General features: G+C 40.3%; 1 protein-coding gene across 1 annotated transcript in view; it reads left to right on the top strand.

Annotated features, from left to right (window-relative positions):
- Positions 1 to 20,526, top strand: part of TMEFF1 (transmembrane protein with EGF like and two follistatin like domains 1) — a 117,734-nt gene extending 97,208 nt beyond the window's left edge. Inside the window, exons 6-10 of the mRNA XM_050318284.1 lie at positions 6,991 to 7,139; positions 8,014 to 8,079; positions 13,254 to 13,377; positions 17,455 to 17,613; positions 19,301 to 20,526. Of these exons, the coding sequence (XP_050174241.1) occupies positions 6,991 to 7,139; positions 8,014 to 8,079; positions 13,254 to 13,377; positions 17,455 to 17,613; positions 19,301 to 19,385 (583 nt within the window). The 3' untranslated portion in view covers positions 19,386 to 20,526. The remainder of the gene's footprint in view (positions 1 to 6,990; positions 7,140 to 8,013; positions 8,080 to 13,253; positions 13,378 to 17,454; positions 17,614 to 19,300) is intronic.
- Positions 20,527 to 20,573: the final 47 nt, after the last annotated feature.

Raw genomic sequence — 20,573 nt, 5'->3', positions numbered from 1 at the left:
CCTGGTTTTTTAATGTATATTTTTAGTGATCTTCGTAGCAGTGTGTGCCAAGTCTTTGAAAGTTCCTGTTATTTGAGGGTGGAGGGAGGGTTAGATCACTCTTGAGAGAGGAAACATCAGTTCACCATGTATGCTGAGAGAAGCTCAATGCAGGTAAGGACTAAATTTCTACAGTGGTCAGAGGGAGCCATGCCATGAAATTAAAAATGGAAATGTAGTGATGTCTGGAAAGTAGCTGAAGTTTATGGTATTCAAAGCGTGTTCTGCATTGATGGGCAGAAGTGAAAACTGGCAGTGCTCAAGAAGGGCACAGAGAAGTTTGTAGAATTGAATTCTACTTCTTTTGTGCTACAATGGGATTTTAAGAAACACACCAAAAACCTAATGAAGATTCAACTCCAGTCAAATAGGTAGAAAAATCACTTTGAAATCCAGATTTTCTTAGTTCAGGTTTCATCTGGGAGCTATTGCACACAAGGGAAGAAACATCAAATGTAAGGTAATCCTTCATTTGGCATGGTTATATTCCTAACTGCAATTGCTACACTCCTGATATTTCAATTCGCCTAAATTAATTCCATCAAGCATACCCTTATCCATCTGTGTGCATTTCACACACTTTGTTTTACTCTAGTGTTTCCATTTTACATTTGTAAGCAGATGTGCCAATAAATCGGTGAGTACCTGAGAAAGCTCGCTGTTGCTGTCAGCTCCTGGGAAGGGATAGCAAGCAGCACTCCCTGTGAGGCCTGGCCAGAAAAATACATTTGTGAGCACACCCCAGATGGGCACAAATGCAGTAGCCTGATGTGTTGGTTGGAAATGGCAGTCTCCCCCAGTAGCCAAGCCTGCTCCACAAATCTGTAATGCTTTCCTTTCCTTTTTTCCCCTTCTCTTTTCTTTGAACCTACCATGGGTTTTAAGCACACAGAACTTCCAACAGACCACGTACACCTTGAAGCCTGAAAACAAAAGGGAGCCTTGAAATGTGTTCTGATCTCTGGGGATCTAATTAATTTACTGATAGCAGCAAGTGCTCTTACAGCCTGAGCTTGTCACTTTATTAAGCACATTTCCTTTGTTACACCTAGAAGCCTCTAAAAAAATGAGTTGTACATCTTCATTTCTTATTTATTAAAACCACCTAAAAATTTGTGTGGTTTAATTAAATCACTTTGTACTTCCCTGAAATTCGAATGCTTTTTTGTTTAACTGGTGGTGTTAATGAGTGATACGCATGCAACTTAAAAAAGCACATTGTCACGGCAAGCTGCTGCCTTTTTTCTTAGGGTGTCAGCTCTCTCATGGCAGGTGCCAAAGTTAAGGGTTTTTTTCTGTATGCCCTACCTAGTACATCAGGAAAGCATCAGAGTATGTCCTGATGACTTTCCCAGGCTAAGTGAGAGAAAAGGTCTGTTGAGGACACTAAGCAGCCACCCCCTTCAGCAAGACATCCACTTGAAGAATTAACTCCCTGTTTTAATCCTTTTTGGTTAAAACCAATAAGAAGGTTATAGTGAAAAAAAACTCTTGCAGTCCTCTCATTCCTTTTATTCCAGTGTGGCTTTTACAGCAAAAATTTGAAGGACTCATCAAGCACATTCTAGATGTCCTTAGTACACAGTTCTGTTAGTGACTTTTCATTAAGTGATTCTTTTCTTCTGAAGGTTGTCCTGAGCAGCCACACATCAGGCAGAAGGTGCCAGTTGGTAGTTTTTCTTTATTTTCATGGGGAACTAATCAGGATCATGTTTGTGAAACATATACAAAAGCCAACAGTAGAGTAGCAGTGTGGCTCAAGCCGTGGAGTCCTCATTCAGCTCCAAACAAAGGTGGCAAAACACCCAGTATCAGTAGCAGGGCTAAGATTTTACCATCCTCTTGACTTGTATTGAGATGTGATGATTGGTTTACCCAATGAGGCAACACCTCTGGCAAGCCTGAGGGAAGGCTGGCACTTTGAAAGAGCAGCTGGGAGAGCAGAGAAGTCTTTTATTGTGGGTTTTTGAGTGTTTTGGATTTTTTTATACAGTCTTTTCTGTGCTTATCCTCAGTTTTAGCAGCTGAAGATCAGCTTCACATAAGAATTTATGCTTGCGTCACTGCTGGACTTCAGGCAGTTGTTCCTAGAAGTTACTCCAAATAGCAGTAATAAATAATTGATATGTAGGAGAAGGATAGTATGGTATTACTAGAATGGAAGATACTGCGATCTGTCTGGCAGAAAAGGACCTGAGGATGCTGGCTGACAGCTGGCTGAACATGAGCCAGCAGAGTCCCCAGATGACCAAGAAGGCCAATGGCATCCTAGCTTGTATCAGAAGTAGTGTGGCCAACAGCCCTTCTGTAGTTGGCACTGACAATGCCACACCTCAAATCCTGTGTTCAGTTTTGGGCCCCTCACTGTAAGAAAGACATTGTGATGCTGTGTGTCCTGAGAAGGAAAACAGGGTTGGTGAAGGGACTGGAGCACAAGTTCTGTAAGGAGAGGCTGAGGGAGCTGGGGTTGTTTAGCCTGGAGAAGAGGAAGCTCAGGGGACACCTTATTGCTCTCTACAACTATCTGAAAGTAGGTTGTAGTCAGGTGGGGGTCAGCCTCTTCTCCCAGGTAACAAGTGACAGGACCAGAGGAAATGGCCTCAAGTTGTACTACCAGTGGAGGTTTAGATTAGATAATAGGTACTTATTTTTTTGGAACAAATTGCCTAAGGAAGCGGTGGAGTCACTGTCCCTGGAAGTGTTCAAAAAATATGTGGTTGTGGTTGAGGACGTGGCTTAGTGGTGAACATGGTGGTGGTGCTGGGTTGATGGTTGAACTGGATGATTTTTCTCTAACATTAATGGTTCTATGTTTAAAGGTACTGTGGCATTTTTGTTTGCAAGATTTCAAAAGAATTACTTTTCTTTTTGTGAAAATATGCATGATTCCAGGTTTTCTTTCCTAAGGTCCTTCCTCATTCCCTTGTGGGGTCACTCCTAAGGAATAAACATACCTGTCAGAGCACTGTTTGCTTAGGCACTGCCTGCCAAGGAGACTTCCTATGTGTGACCCCAGGAATCGGGCTGGCTACTCACCTAAGCTGTGATTATTCCATATGCACCTTCCTGGTCTGCTTCCAGCGTGGAGGTAACAGATCTTGAAGTTTGAACCTCATGCTTTCCACACTACAGGCTTAAATACAAGATCTTGTTCTGCAGTTGTTTATGACTGAACATCATCACGTGCAGTCTTCTCATAGGACTGTGTCAGCCATCCAAACTCAGGCCAGCCTTTAACATTTCTGAAAATATGCTGAGGTGTCAAAATAGCAGTATTTCAGAGGTTCTAGATAGATCATTTCTCACAGAAGAAATGAAGATTCTATATCTGAATAGTTTTCTGTTATTACAAATACTATTGTGTGATGGACTGAAGTACATGGACACAGTGCTGGTGGGAGCTAGGGCAAAAGTGAGAATTCGTGCTTGAAAGGTGGGATATTAGGAATTTTGCAGTTAAGGTCTACTCTCTCTCTTCCTGGGTGTCCTTCTTGTGCTCCTCACACATATCCCTCTTCACATTGTCATGTTTTTCCTGCCCTCACTACATGAACAGCTCTCTGCATTTTACTCTGCTCTCTTTGTGCTCTCTCCTCAGCATAAGAGAGACTTTTCAGGGAACAGATTACAATATAAGACAGCAATTTTGTATTCAGATTCAGTCTTAACTGTGAAGAAAAACAAGGCCCACAGTCCATGGTGCCTCACAGGTTCTCCTGCCTGCAAAAGCCTCTGATAAGACAGACCCTTTTAAGATCCCACTTTTAGCTCATTGACACTGTCTACCATGTCTTCTCATGTACTTTGTGTGCTGTTTTTATGGTCTGTGAGATAGTTCAATGATGTAGACTCTGCTTGGTAGCTTTGAGCTTCAACATCTGTCTGGCTTTAGCTCTCAAACTGGCTGGTGGGGGGAGTTGGCTCCCCTCAGGCTGTTGGATTTTCTGTCACCTCAGGGTCAAGCTCTTGTCTGCCCTCTGTAGCTCTCTGACTTCAGGATACAACATATTTCCAGTATTTCATAGCAGGTTTGTTTGTGGGTCTTCCAGTACTTTCCTGAGTGCTCTTTTGCTTCAGTCCGTGGTGGTCCTGTCCTCTCACAGGATCTCAGCCTCCGGTGTCAATGTGTTTGATGTGCAGCATCAGAGCGGCAACTTGCTCTCCCACGGTTTTACCTTCCTTCACAAACACTGAGCAGTTAAAAACAACATTCTTTTCATGTTTTCTGTCAAGAGCAGCACTCCCCATAGGTCACTGCTCCCATCTCAAGTTTGGCACTTCCTGCAGTCCTGAATGTAATTTTGATCTAGTGGAAACTGTCTACGAACAAGGACAACTTCATTGCACCCTGCACAGACTCTCTGAGGAGTGCAGGCTTCTAACATGTGCTACTGGTTCCCTCTCTGCCACCCTACAGCATCTGTGGATCCTTCTCCCTTCAGAGTATCATGCCCAGGCTATGTCCTCACCTTAACTCATTCCCTTTCAGCCCTCTGAAAGGATTCAGGGTTTTCTGTTGGAATAATAGTTTCAGGTTTTTTAAATTACATCAGTCCAGTTCAACTGTTCATTACCCCACAGTGTACTTGAACCACCTGCTTTTACATGTGAGGCAGCTCTGTCAAGTAACCAGTAACTAAATGACCTGGGAAAGGCTGGATGCACCATTTGGCATCATGGTGGCAGGAGAAGAAGTAGCTAATGGCACCAGGCAGATAATTTGAAATTTTTGTACATTGAAGAGATGGTTAGGACTAAGACTGAGAAGTGTTTATCAGAAAAGCAGGCTCAAAAATTCACAACTACTCCTAAAACAAGCATTTGACTGTTATAAGAAAGTAAGCATTTAACATTAGATGTTAAATCTAAGCTCAGCAAAGCATGGAAACGTAAGCAGTTTCCAAGCAGTTTCAGCTCTAGTCTGTAATGTCACCATGAGGAAGAAAAAAATATTTTCAAAACACGCGTTATTTGTTGCCAGGAATGACAAAACCCAGCCATAATTAGGATGCTACAGACCTTGGATGGTGACTACAGACAGATTTAGATCTGTTTGGACATAGAAATACAGATGGAACTAGTCTGGACATACATATGCAAGTGTGCTCAGCTTTGACAAGGATAGGTGCTCACAGGCAGTGGTGCTGCCTGATTCCTGAGGTTGAGTGAAGGTATCTGTAAGCACATAGCCAGTGTCATATAAATTAGGACTCGCTCTCTGCTAGTTTGTTCAATAAATACGCACAACTGCTAAGCCATGAGCCTAATTTTTGTGTTGTAGTAAATCCTAATAAATCCCTTATTAGTCTTAAAATCATTTGGGAGCATGGAAACAAAATAGTATTTCCATCCTGGTTCTAAGGTTTACAACCATTACCACTTCTAGTAAGAAAAATTATCATATGCTCATCATATCGATATTTAAAGCCTTCATTAGTACTTGGAGATAGGTCCCTAAGATGTGTAGAAGCTCATTATTGGGGCAGTTTTTCATTCTCAATAGGTGCACTTAAAACCCTGTTTGCACTAGAGATGTTCTTTTGTATAGCAACAGTCTGAAGTTCACAGGCATGAAGTATTACTGGAAATTAGCATATTTAAATTAAGCAACAAAAGGTGCTCATGGGAAAAGAGGAAGAGGGAAAAGTATCCTGGACATCTTCAGTGTTTCTGCAGCATGTAATTGGGTTCTGCTGCAAGATTTGTTACTGGCTTGAGGCATACATACATCCATCTAATAGTTTGATTTTATCTGGAACAGTGGGAAAGAACTGTGACTTACAAGAGTAAATCAAGATGAAGCTAGTGGCAGCTCCTGGCAGGCAGACCACATGCCCCCTGTGTAGAACCTTCTGGCAAGGAGAGGACCTTGTTGCCCACTACCACCTTCTTAGGAGGTGCAGAGTGGCTCTTCTCACACTCACAACATCAAGAGGAGCTCGACTGAGAGCTGGACATGGTGCCCACCTTGTCCTCCCCCTCATTCTGCAGCCACACTCCTTATTTTCTGCAGCCCAGAGGTGGAGAGGAGATTACAGAGCAATGTGAAACATCTACAGAAACTTTCATTCAAAAATAGAAGTTCAGTTAGAAAATAGAATATTGATAGAAATAAACAAGGGGTGTGTGTTTGGAAAGCTGGAAAGTTTTCCTGTGCCATTTACTCATAAAATTTCAGGACTTTTTGTTGGGGCTACAAAGCTATCTAACCATAACCAGCTAAGTAATAGCCCTGTGAGAGTCTTTGGCTGTCCTACATTTGTGTAGTTAGGAACCAGTTACATGCTAGGTCTTTAATTTTTCCAATTTTCATTTTACAATCCCTCGTTGCAAATTATGTGGAAAATGTTTTGTTCAAAACAACCAAAGTGTCAATGGATGCAATGTGGAATAATTCAGGTTGTGTAATCCTGTTTTAAATACATCATAATAGACCCATTGTTAACTTTCAAAGGTATGAATGAATGTGTTGCTGAAATGACACAATTAAGCAAGCATATTGAGTCTCTACAGCCTCTGAAATAGAACTCCTTTTACTGCCTGACAGAAATGGGAGTCCTTTTTGTTTTGCCTCTCAAGAATCCTAACAACCCCCAAAAAAGTAGAATATTCTTCTGTTTTTGTTCACACAAGAGAACAGACACTACGAACTGGTGTATTAATGTAGCAAATCTTCCTAGCAATGTGTTATCAGTTTTTGGGTGTATTCCATGAGATTGATATCATAGTAAAACTACAAGAAACATTAATACATTATTAAAAAGCACACTATTCATAATTTTGTACATTCTGCTTGGAAGCCTGAGACATCAATGACTTCTTCAGCATCCTCATGCAGCACACTCTTCTCCTCTGGCATTGATGTGTGAGCTCCTGTTTACTCAGGACTGAACATGACAATTTTTGTTTGCTGGATGTCAATTTTGTTTTGTTGTATGTTTCAATTAACAGGTGTGTATGTAATATAGACTGCAGTGGATACAGTTTTAATCCTGTATGTGCTTCTGATGGAAGTTCCTATAACAATCCATGCTTTGTTAGAGAAGCGTCATGTCTGAGGCAAGAGCAGATTGACATCAGGCATCTTGGACACTGCTCGGGTAGGCTTAAGTTTCTTTTTCTGGTAAATGTAAATTTTGACATAGGTGGGCTTGGTAGAGCTTTCCCTTTTCCATTTTTGATCAGAAGTCACTGATCCACATATCCGTGAACTACCCACCTGTAGTTTTGAGTTTCCCACACTACATACATGTGTGCTGTGTTTACATAACCTTTCTTTGGCTGTTGTTACCTGGAAAGACAGGAAAAGCTCTTAGGAAAATCTAAACCATTATCCAACAGTTCTTACACAAGAGCATGGTAAGAAGTGGGAGAGCAAAAGGAATATGGGTGTGTGGGAAATGTTCCCTCTTGCTGCTGTGCATTGTACAGTGTGCTTCCAAGGTGAATCGAGTTGGGTCCCAATCACACAAATATTAATCCATTAATCTTAATGGTCTTTTCCCACCTAAGTGATTTTAGGATTTGCTTTTCCAGTGCTGGCATGGTCCACTGAAACCCCCTGTCTACTGCCTTGTGCACGACTCTTCAGTTTGGGGGCTTACATTTAGGACTTTCTCATGGGAATAACAGCTTTCCACCATGTCTTGGCCAGTTATATCTAGATCTGTAACTTGGACCATTCCAGCACCAAAACAGACTGTCACCAAAATATCCGAGGTCCATACTGCAGAAAAGTTTTTAGTTCAAAACCTACAGCTTGAGATGTGCCATGTGTTGGTCTGGCCTCCAAGGTTACTGATCAGGTGTGCTACCAAGCTGGTTGTATGGGAGGAACAATGTGGGAATGTGTCCAGTTTTACTGCAATTTAAAATAATTCTTTGAATGTTGTTCTGGCTTCTCAATGACGTACATGTAGTGGTCTGGAAAACAGCCTTTGCTAATAGCTAACCATGCATGTATTTATCACCTAGAAACAGATGACACAAATGCAGTTGGGAAGAAAGATGATGGCATGCAGTATCGGCCAGAAGTGAAAGGTACTGTGCAGACTTTGTGCTATTTGGTTATGGCTTCACAAGATGAGGGAACAGAGCATGCAAGTCCCTTCTTGTCTGCCTTACAGCTTTGATTTCTGTAACAGAGACAGACGTGTGAACAGCGTTTTTCTTACAGCGTGTTGCAAGGCTGGCAAGAAGGCGTGTGTGTTTTGTAAGTTTTACCTGCTGTATTCCTCCAAGTGGCCCAACTGCTCACCACCCTGTGCAGTGGCCACAGGATTAGACTCCCTCCAGGTGCTGTGAGAATGACTTTACTGGAAGACACCAAGCCGTAACATTCCTGATGAAATAACACAAGCCTCCCTCCCATGATCCCATCTCTTCTGTTAACTTTTGAAAAAAAAAAAAGGATGATGCTGTATTTGTTAGGTTGTTTTAAAAATGTTTTCAGTAAATTAATACACATTGAATCACTTTGGTTGAAAATGTTTCACCTGTATGAACCTTACCTTGCCTTTAATAACCTTTAATGTCTCAGCTTTTTCTTCATCCCTGTTAGCCACATGACCATCCACATCAATTATCAGTCCAATGCTTTCTAAGACCTCCTCTCTTTATTAACACACTTTAAAGAGCCCTTCTTGCTGTCTTACACAACACTGGCCAGATTCAACTCTAAATGAGCTTTGGCCTTTGTGTTTTCTCCATGCATATATGAACCACAGCTCTGTACTCTTCCTTTGAACACCTGACCTCACCTCCAGTGTTCATACAAATTATCTTCCCTCTTGAGCTCCACAAAGAATTCCCTGTTCACTCAAGCTGGTCTTCTGCCCCAGTTGCTTGACTTATAACACAATGGAATTGTCTGCTCCTATGCTTCTAAATGGTGCTTCTTAAAAACTGACCAGCACTTGTGGAGCCCTAAGCCCTGAAAAGCAGATTGCCAAGGTACTTGGTTAAATAGTTCCATGGATAGCTTCAAGTTTTTTATCCTGAAGTCCGGGGTAGCAACCCTGCTGTCCTTTTTTCTCATTATGCTGGAAACTCAACCATTTAACTCAACCATTTCATGATCTCTATGGCCAAGACAGACACCTGTGATTACATCCCCCGTTAGTGCTCTATTCACAAATGGCAAGCCTAAGAGGGCTTGGCTGACTGAGTACCTGTGACAAGAAGTTATTATCTCTACAAACATCAAGAATTTCCAAGACCAGTTCACCACAGCAGCACTATGTTCCCAGACAATGTCTGTGAAGTTAAAAATATCCCATAAGGACAAGGAATACCAATCCAGAAATTTCTCGTAATTGCTTATAGAATAACTTGCATCCTAGCTGAGCACTCAGTAATGGACATCCACTACCTCATCTCCTTGTTTTCCATCCCTCTAACTCTCACCCAGAGGCTCTCAGCCACATCAGCACTAATTCTAAGTGCTGTACAATCAAATCTTTCCTGTACATATAGCATGATACCTCTAACTTCTCTGCCCTGCCTGTCCCTCCTTAACAGCCCTTTATCTTAACACTCCAATTGCAGGACTCATTTTACCAAGTCATGTAAATACCAGTTATACCATAGCTCTGTGCTCTGACCAGTTCATCCTGTTTGTTTCTCATGCTTTGTTTGTTGGTGTACAAGCATTTCAGATATGCTCTTGAGCTCTCCGTGCTCCCAGGAGCAGTGCAAGTGTTCCCACTAGCACTTGCCACCCTCAGGTGATGCCATGCCAACACGTCTTACCTACTGCAATTCTATTGGCATCCCATTCCCGAATTAATTTTAGTTTAAAACCCACATCAGTCCCACCATCTTATGCCCAAAAAGGCATTTTACCCTACAGGACAGGGTAAGTCCTGTCAGGCCCCAGCATACCTTGTGTTTCAGTCTCTTCCATGATTTAAAACCCCAAATTTTTGGTGGAAACATGAGTCCCAGAGCCAGATATTGATATTCTGTGCTCATCTGTTTCTTTCAAGTCTCCCCATATTATTGGGAGGATTGAGGGGAAACATTATCTATGCTCTCAAGTTTTTTCAGCATTGTCCCCAAGGCTTCTGAAATCTCATTGGATTGACCTCAGACTTTTTGTTGCTATATCAGTAGCCATGTGAAAGAGCAGCAGTGGGTAGCAGTCTAAAGGTTGTAATAACCTTTTCAGTCTTGTGGTGACATCCCTAATTCAGGCCCCAGGGAGGCAGCAAACTTCCCTGAGAATAGACTCCAGTCTGCAAATGGGTGCTTCCATTCCACACAGGAAGGAATCACTAATGAACATCACGCGCTGTTCTTTCTCCTCAGGACTGGTCTTGATGCAGGTTTTGTTGCAAGGGGTTGGTACCTTCTCTGTTAGCTCTGGTCTTTACTTTTTCTGTCATTATACTTGTTTTGCACTCCCATGGCCTTGCTGAGTAAAGCCATCACACCATGGCTTTCAAAATTCCTTATGTTCTTCTTGAAAAGTCATTCAGTGCCAAAAAGCTTCATGTTATTTTCTCTCTTCACAAATTTTCGCTGCATATGATGTACCAGTTGGAGTGATTTAATGTCAATTTTCACTTACATTATGAAGGTATAAAAGGCACCAAATGGAATATACATCTTATTATGTGATGTAGTGAAACACCACTTTTGCTTCCTATTCCAAAGAAGTAACAGCCTTTTATTCATTGCATATAAATTGCCTTTGAAATCTAGTTAGTGGGAAAACCATTGTATATAATTATTATTATTAATGTGTATAGCTTGTGCGACCTCGCAGTCAGCAAATGGTGTGCATGGCAGGAGTATGCTTCGTGAAAATAAGCTGTTCTGAATTTTTTAATGCAGTAGTCAGGTCATTTGAGATAGTGAGATCCTGAAGTGAACGTCTTTGAATTATGTTTTTTCTTCCAGGATAAGAGAACAGTCCACATTCCTATCTGTTTGCTTTTGCTTTCAGTTCCTGTGAGTTATTCTTGTTAAACTCTATTGTCTGAATGTATAATACCTTTTAGTCTCTAGAATCTTGACAGTCTCCTTCTCCCGCAGTGCAAGTGGCTACCTAAACTTACATCAGAAAGGTCTCTCCTCCCAGATTCAGCTGGCTTGCTGGTTTTGTTCTAACAAGATGAGCATCAGGATTTCAGTTTTTATGCATGACTCGTTCTTCTGCTGAAGTATTTCAACTCCTATATCCCATCACTCTTTCAAGGCTCCTACACCAGTTAAATCTTTCACTTTGAAGTTCTGAAGCAGTCTAACAGGTCTCTCCTGTCAATAGGAGGGTAAATGTCTGTTTTATACTAGGAATCACCTCCGGCATTTAACAGCATCTCTTTGCTTAATATAAGTTTTACTTCCAACCTGTGTGACTGTGGCTATCTAGCCACCTTTTTTGAGAGGATGCACCTTGCACCTTTCAGTCTTTCACTGGGCCTCACATTCTGTGTCAGTACATATATTAAAACCAGACATGGCACAGCTCTGTGAACAGACTAATATTATTATCTGTAGCTTATTACAAGCCTTTGATTGTGACCAGATGTGACAGTAATTAACTGCTTGGAGGAAGAGGGATATGATAGTTTTGGGATGAGACATCCACACTTTTCTCCTCTCAGACATGCAGAACACAGCCTGTTCCATCAGGGCAGTAGTGGACATCTTCTCAGTATTAGGCAACATTCTTTCCTTGTATCAAGTCTTCTGTATCTTCAAAACATAGCTTGCATCAACAGACTTCATTATATCTAAAATCTCTAATAGATGGTTGGGAATTTTTTTTTTCTTGTATAGATACATTCTCTTTCTTGCTGGTGTTATTTCAAATATCTGCAATTGTATAAGAGATTTCTTCTACACGGTCCTTTTCGCTCTGCACCTGCAGTTCATTATAGTCTTTTATTTGTGATGCTATAGTCTATTGCCATGGAAATGAGCATAATTCCATAATTATGCCCACATCTTAAGATCCCTGCTCTTTAGAGGAGTTCATTATCAAATATAACTTCTGTGTTTAGGATTTTTTTACAGAAAAATTTTGGGGGGAAATATGGTTGAAAATGAACCAGCTTTGGATAGTTTTGGTAACATGACAGAAGCATGAAAGATCTTGGGGCAGAAGGTACTGCTTTCCTGAGCTGGGCTGACCCAGACAGCAACTAACTGCCTGCCAGCTACTTGTTCTATTCTAACTTCCCCCCAGGATGATGGAGGAGGGAATCAGAAATGCAAACGTGAGAAAAACTCACTGGTCAAGATAAAGGAACTTTAAGAAGTGAAAGTGGGAAAAAAAGAAAAAAAAAATCCCAGGCAATGCAAAATGTCCCACCAGTAGACTGATGACCAGCCAGTCTCTGAGCAACTGCCACCTTGGAGATACGAAATCCATAGTTTTTATTGCTGAGCATGATGTCATATGGTATGGAATATCTCTTTGATCAGTTGGGGTCAGCTGTCCTGGCTGTGTCCTTGACCAGGCTCTTGCCCACCCTCAGCCTCCTCGTTGAGGAGAGAAGCAGAGACCCTTCAGCAGCAGCCAAAACAGTAGTATGTTATCAGCACTATTTCATCCAGAAATATAAACCACAGCACCGTATGAGCTGCTATGAAGCAAGTTAACTCCATCCCAGCCAAAACCAGCACACTTCCCAAAGGAATGAGTATCTCAAGCACATTTTGATATTTTTGATTTCTCTCCCTGTAAATGTGTTTCTCTGAGGAAGACTGCTATTGAGGTGTGCTTGAGTTCAGATTTAATGACCAGTGGTACCAGTCAAATCTGGGCTTTATCAAGTGGCTTTCTATCCAGTAATCATAAAATGTGGTTCAGCTTCTTTGTAACGCTTTTAAGAGGGGATTTTTTCCTCTATTTACACATGGGAGAGAGCTCTCCGTATCTTTGTGTTAGCTCTTTGCCCCAGTGCCACTGAAAAGCTTCTGCTGATCTTCCTCCTTTGGCTTGTTTCTGTCATGAAAACTTTTCTAATTTTTGAGAAACCTTATGTGAGAAGCATATTTAGATGTCTCTGAGGATCATTTCTCAGTGCAGTATATTCTAGAAAATCTTTGTAGGTGTCCCTGAAACTTCCCCCTTAAGCCTCTGCTTCATTTTTCTGTATTCCTTAATTCACTGCAAGTGTTTAAGGATATGCTATTCTTGGTTGAGAGGTTTTAATTAGTATCGTATAGCCATGTATAATTGTTTATCTGTATTTCTTTTCAAGATGCCAGCGATCAAAGAGAAGACATTTACATTGGAAACCACATACCTTGTTCAGAAAACTTCAATGGTTATTGTATACATGGAAAATGTGAATTCATTTATTCCACTCAGAAGGCTTCCTGCCGGTAAGTCCTGCATCCTTCCAACATGTGATTGAAATTGCTGTAAAGCTTAATCAAAATGCTCTCTAGACATAATTACAGGATGTATCACTTTGCAGTTATCTAAGCAGTGGCACAGGGTCCGTATCCCTGTGCTGTGGCAGCACCCAGCTGCTCCAGCCGTGAGGGAGATAGTGCTCAGAGGAGAGGCTCCGTGAGTCACGTAGTTCAGAAGCTGAATCCTCCTGAGGAGTGTAGCCTTAGTGTTGTCTTCTTATTTTCAGCTGCTAAATCCATCTAGAGAAAAATACCAAAGCAAACAAAACAAAACAAACATTAAAAAAGCCTTTCTTTGCCTTGCATCGCTTCTCTGTATGACTCTGCTTTCACTGTTGACCTCTCTTCTTATACTCTCTGTATATTTTACTGCTCCTGTCATAAACTCTCTCTAGAGTATCAATATCTTATTTTTAACATTTATTGCCCTTTGTCACAATAATAGCCTTTATCTAGAGAATATAAAATTGCAAAATATTCTTTAGCCCATACTTTTTGTCTACAGTATGATCTAGCAGCTCAATACACTCAGTATTAAGCCACTCAGTGTTTCCCAGGATATCTACATGTTCCTTAGCTCCCAAATAATTTTTTTCCTTTAGATTTCACCAGTTAAATTCTGTATCTTAGTTTTCCTCCACAAATAAAATTTACTTTTAAAGTTGGTTATAGAAAAAGTCCAGTTCTTCGTAATAAGATGCAATGCCCTACTTATTAGGAGGTTTCACTCTTGAACTTTTATCTTGGAAGCTTGTACCTTCAGATTAATGTGGCTGAAGATGCTATAACTCTTTGCTTTCCTTTGCTTTTGAAACTTCAATTGTAAATCCATTGGATACTTTCACATTTTCTCCCTTGATCTTTATTGATCGATGATATTTAGGGGTTTTTTGCACTGCCAAGATTTAAGGGTTTCCAGACTGATCAGAGAGCAGGAAGCCCAAAAGGCAGAGCCAATACGGTTGTCAACTTAGGCATTTGAAAGCTTATATTATTTCTTTTCCCATGCAAGACCCTTTCTTGTTTATTTTTGTCTTTCCAATAGGACTGTTTTGGTTTTCTCTTTTTTTCTACTGGAATCAAGAGAACTCAACATGGCTTTGCCTGTCTTGGGAAGCTGTGTGTATCCCCAACATCATCTTGATGGCCATTAGGCAGCACTGTCTGATTACAGTACTCTTTTCATCTAGAACTGTATTTAACACAATTTATAATGGTTTTGTCCCTAAAACATGTGAAGTAGAGGTATTTCAAGGAAAACACTCCTTTCTGAATTAATTGATTTTTAATTCCTCTGAATTTTTTTCTGGAAGGTGCTGATCTCATAGTAATTAATTAATTTATGAATCAATGTATATTCAATCATTTATATAATAATTATTATTACTCTAGTAATTACTGATAGGCAGTGTTTTGATGAGCTTAATTAATGCACCATCCCTTTTAATTCTATTTTATTTTCACTTATGCTATTACTTCTTTCACCTATGTATTTGAACAGCCTGAATAGTATCTCAGCACTGGACCTAGCACAACAAACTTCATGTGGTTCCAATCAAGAATTTGTGACTATCAGTTCTTAACCCTTAGTATCAGATCTCCTTTGGATTTTTCTTGCCTATTAATTTACTGATGGTGTCATACTTTATGCATGCTTCCTGCTGGAGTAGAGTTATTAAGGAAACAAGTAGCTTATATCAGACATCAATCCACCGTAGTAATCATGTACTTCTATCAAAGAAAAAACTTCTCTCTTTTTCTGGCAAGGAAAATGTAATGCTAAATGCTGGGGGCAAATTGTTATTTTCAAATGCTTCCCATTCTCGTACACATCTAGCATATACATTGTTTAATTTGGTCCTCATTTCCTGGCAGTGATACATGTGAGGTATCAGATGACCTATAAAACTGCAGAAAATGCCTGCACAGAGAAAATTCTGATTTTCGTTTTCACTGGGGGCAATGAATGTCCTTGCCTATTGTACAGCAGCTCTCCAGGACTGCCAGCAGGCAGGTGGGAGAAAGGTTTTGTATAAGCCAATTGCATAGCATTGTGTTTATTCGCCTTTGCACAGGTGGGATCTGGTGTATCTCCTGCTGCCCTGTCCTTATGGCAGGCTGCATCAAGGAGGCACAGTTCAACCCCTTACAAAGGCATCTAAACTTCTTTATGCTAACTCAGTTAATGACTGATCAGCTTATTTTGATAAATCCTGCCTAACTTCTATTCTTCTTGCTATTATGTTAATACTATATTATCTTTTTATATATTAATGCATGAGAATGCTTTTAAATCTGTTCTACTAGTTTAAGGTAGCTTAAAACAGTGCCTAGTACTTCATCCTAACTGAATCTCCATCCACCATTTCTCAGAAATAATTTCTTGTCACCTCAGTGTTTTGGAGGAAGCATGTTTGAATTATTAGTACACTCTACTGTTTTGCCTGTGCTGAAAGCTTTGTTTTGCCTCCTCTGCATTAAAGAAACTCTTACACTGATAACACTTCAACTGTTACCTTCTTTAATGCAAACAAAAGCAAAGTAACAAAAATAATTCAGTCTTCTTGACTAAAAAGGAGAACTCTTCCTTTTTGTTTCTTTTTGCGTGATTACCAACATGTTCCCTGTCCTCATTCTTCTTGTATGCTTATACAGAGTTCTCTTTATTCCTTCCTTAGCTACCACTGAGCATACTTACAGTACGTGAAGGTTTTTCTCTTACTGGAACTTGGTTCATGCCTGAACCAAAACTCCTTACACAGCAGGTCATGGCTGGAGAAAGTAGAGTCACAAGATTAGGAACATGCAAACCCCGACTATTATCCCTGCATGCAGAGGGGGATTAGGAGTTGAATTAGCAGTTGTAGAAAGGTCTTTGGTGTAATGATTTTGTTGCTCCAGAGTTAACTCCTACCCTAGCACAAAGCTTTTGAATGGATGAGTTCTGATTTTGTTTTGCATTCGGGCTTCTCAGATCCAGTTTACAAAAGAATTGTTTCTCTACCTGCATGTGAGTGTTTCTTCTCCAGCTTTCTGCTACAGAGCTGGAGGCCAATAGCCTGATTCAGCTGTCCATAACGATGCATTCGCTTCAGTCAATTCTAAAGGACAGCTGTACAAGGAATTTGCTCAGGGTTGTAAGTGATGACCTTTGATTCTGCAGACTTCAACTCAGTGTCTTGGGTGGCTCTTGCCTTTTCTTGCTATGCTGCATTCTCTTTTGCCTTGCGACATGAATTGCTCCAGAGCATTGCCTGAACTGTCACTGATCAGGAACAGCCTCTGCTGAGTTTCTCATTGAGCTAACTGCTGCTTTGCTTAGGCAAGGTACCATTTGGAGAAGCTGCTTTTCTTCTGTCTCCAGTCATTTTTCCCCCACCCCTGACCAATTTTTTTTGATTGTTCCGTGAACTCTCACTTGAACAGTTGTGAGCCATTTGGGTTTCTAACCCAATCTCCATCAAATTTTGTCTTGATGACAAGGCAGGAGGGGGTTTGGAGCTGGTTTTGCCCAATCGGCTTTTGCAAGATTCCACTTTTATAGGTTGCATTTTGAAAAGGGATCCTCTTTTCCTCCCATATTTCAAGGTTTCTTTTCCTCTTTGTCATTTCTCTCCCTTACTGACAATGGAGCTGAACAAGTCTGTTCACTTTGTGTTTCATTAGCATGCTTCTTTGTGTTTCCTTTAGCCTTGTCTACTTTTTTCACCCAGTTGCTTAATTCTCCCTAAATATTGCACCAAGATGATAATTACTCCACCTATTTCTTTTGACAAATCAGGGCCTTCACCACGATAGTATCTTTTCAGAGGGCCACTAGTAACCTTAACCTAAGCAGAGCATATCTATTTGCTCTGACTCTCCTTGTGCCATAGAAATCCAAACCATTCCCTAATCCAAGCGTTACCACACCTCCACCTTCTCACCAGCTCTTGTTCAGCTGGAGTCACCTTGCTTTTCTTATTTCATCTGCAAAATGACTGGGTTGTTGTGAAATTACAGATTCCATGAAATCATGAAATGCTCCTTTTTTTTTTTTTTCAGGTGTGAATCAGGATATACTGGACAGCACTGTGAAAAGACAGACTTTAGTATTCTTTATGTTGTCCCAAGCAGACAAAAGCTTACACATGTCCTTATTGCAGCAATAATTGGAGCTGTACAGATTGCCATTATAGTTGCAATTGTCATGTGCATAACAAGGTAGGTAAAGACAAAAGCAGTGAAAACCTACACATTGTATAGATATACTTTTTCTGTATTTAAATGTATGATGCCCAACCTTTTTTTTTCTTTAACATATATCCTAAAATACCCCCATAAAAACTACCTAATGACTGAAACAGAAGGAATATGTAACATCCTATCTCCCCCTTTGTTTTTTGGTCACAAAAGGCAGATTTTTTTAAATTCAGAAACCACCAGTTCTGAATCCCCAGACCAAATACCCAGCAGAACAGATCAGCCTTGAAACACATCCAAAAGGTCAGCTACTCTGTTAGACATTCACTGGACTTTACTGAAGCATTGCTCATACCTTATAGAAGCTACGATACCCAGCTACTACCCAGTGAAACCAGAGAGGTTGACAGGGTGCTGTTTCCTGCAGTACCACTGTAAATGGTGTTACACAGAGAAGGAAGCATCCCTCACACCATATATATTTTCTGAAATTATTGTGCAACTAAGCCCTTTATCAGACACTGGAACCTATTTTATGAAATGTCGAGATGCAGAAGCACAGAATTCAGGTTTCTCTGTTGTCTCAAAGTCTCATCCTCAGTAAAAACTGAGATGAGAGCCATGGGTTCTTTTTGATGACGAGGGATTCAGTTCACGCACTTGAACCAAACAAGGACTAAGGGCTCTGGTACAGATTAAGGATGACTTAGCTGTTTTATAGGTGTACGAAGTACTGTACTTGGGTGTCCGTGCCACACTTTGCGTTTTCCTCCTCAAGTTATCCTTCACTTTTTCAGCTTCATTTACTTTGGGTTATAAAACTTTATACTACTGTATTAGTGCATGGCTTCCCAAACTCAGGGATGTAGAGTGACACCCCTATGAATTTACAATACAGGCCTTCTTCCCTACATCCCTTGAAAAATTTGGCCTAGAAGATACAAGTATGTGTAAAAACACTGCCTGCACATGTAAAAGATTTACTTGGCTCATGCAATTGATGTCTTCCCTTTTCCCTCAACACCCTGCTGGCCAAAGCAGTGGTGTGGAAGGCTATGGTTCAGCTCTTCTTTCAGCCTCTCTATGATCATTCCCCACCTCACGGTCTCTTGTGTCTTGCTGCGTCCCAGCAGGACTGCTCCATCATGCATTGCCTGCTGTCTGACAGGCTGAGGAACTCCCATGCCATTCAGAGTTGCTGGTTTTTGTGAATCCTTTCTTAGCTGTGTGTCTGACCCCAAGAAAGGGATCACCTGACTCACCTCACGGAGAGTCCTGGGTGGGCTGTATCTCACGGGTTGCTGTGAGCAGCCAAGCACCTTGAGGCCCAGAACTTCAGGAGCCTGACTGATCCAGTCTTACCGTCCATCCACTGAGTTTTAAGTCGGAAATATGTATGAAGTAAAGCTAATGCAATTATTTACCATGGAATGCGTTTTGCTGGATCAAGGCTGAAGGACGTAGTACCTTGCTGCTTTCAGTCTCAAATTCAAGCAGAGCTCCCCTCTGAGTGATGTGGGGTCCTGCAAACATCCCCAGTCCAGTACTGAACAGCAGGAGCGTCCTTCTGGTCAGCACAGCTCACAGACTCCTTGCTATTGCTAAGTACCGAAAATTAAGTCAATGTGGTTATTGTTAGGCTTAATTTTATGTGGCATATATAAAATCAGCCCTCCTTTTTTATTTCATTCTCTTTTTTTTTTAACAGAAAATGCCCCAAAAACAATAGAGGACGTCGGCAGAAGCAAAACCTAGGCCATTTTACTTCAGATACATCATCCAGAATGGTTTAACTTAGTGCTTTTTATACCTACATTGACCATGTGATGTACATTTTTATTATATCTTTTTTTAAAGAATGGAAATATTTATTTCAGAGGCCTTATTTTTGAACATTTTTAGTGTAACAATGTTGGTCTGTATTCTGAAAGCATCAGCTCTTAACAGCTATGGACTGTTTTAGTATCTTTACTTTTATGTTTTTGAATACAGTAGTTCATTTTCTGTATCTGTGTCACATGGTTATATAATAGACTTGTGCTTTATCCATGGAATGTAATATTTTTGGGAACACAGATTTATTCCAACAATGGTTGTAGACTTAAAAAAACCCCAACAAAGCAACAAAAAAAGTCCACATTACCTAACAAACAAGGCATGAACTAAAGGTAAAAATGTTTACAGCTTACTTTTCTTATGAGGAACTAGAAAACACTGTGTTTAAATACCGTAGATATTTAAATGTTTTTGGAAGTTAGTAACTGATTTTTTAGACACTGCCTATCGCATGAACTGTGAAGCTGTGTGCTGTGTGTAGTTGTAACATATTTATAAAGTGTGTGGGCTGGGTCTAAGCACTGCCATCTTCATAAATAATTCCAACAATTTATTTTTAAAGAGGAAAATTATAAATTTCATAATTTGGGAAGTTACCTGGTAGAACAGATGGCACAGGTCCAAAAGAAGTAGGTCTTAGTAGATTTAGGTACTGTAAAAATTGGTGTTGAGTAATTGAACACAAACAATTGGAATAAAGCCTACTTTATCACTGTTAAAAACTGTTTTAATACTTCTTAAACTTTTTTAAAGAAAATACATGTTTTAACACCTACAATACGGATTGTATAGTGTTTGTGATTAAAATAAAAAAATAAAAGTAAATGAATTACTGGTGCTCTTGTATAGAGTATTTTCAAGAGCTAAAGAAGTCCATCCAAATTAGTCTGCTGGTCATAGTTATATTAATAGACTGTTAGTTGTCGTTTGAAAGATCCCAAGATAAAGTGTGAATAGGATGTGTTCAGCTGTTTTAACACGTAGTTTAGGCTTTCAGAATTTTGCATGTAGGATTTAATAATTTGTTCAATTAAAAAAAAAAATGCTTTCAACATTTTGAACTGGAAAAGCATGTCACAATACAACCTTTTCACTATATTGCCTCTGGTTTAGTGTGTTTATTTGTTACCCCACGGGGTAATTGC

Source organism: Myiozetetes cayanensis, unplaced genomic scaffold (assembly GCF_022539395.1).
Source record: "Myiozetetes cayanensis isolate MyiCay16 unplaced genomic scaffold, myiCay2020 scf1, whole genome shotgun sequence".
NCBI lineage: Eukaryota > Metazoa > Chordata > Aves > Passeriformes > Tyrannidae > Myiozetetes > Myiozetetes cayanensis.
The sequence above is the reverse complement of the archived record's forward strand: the minus strand, read 5'-3'. Positions and strand labels throughout refer to the sequence as shown.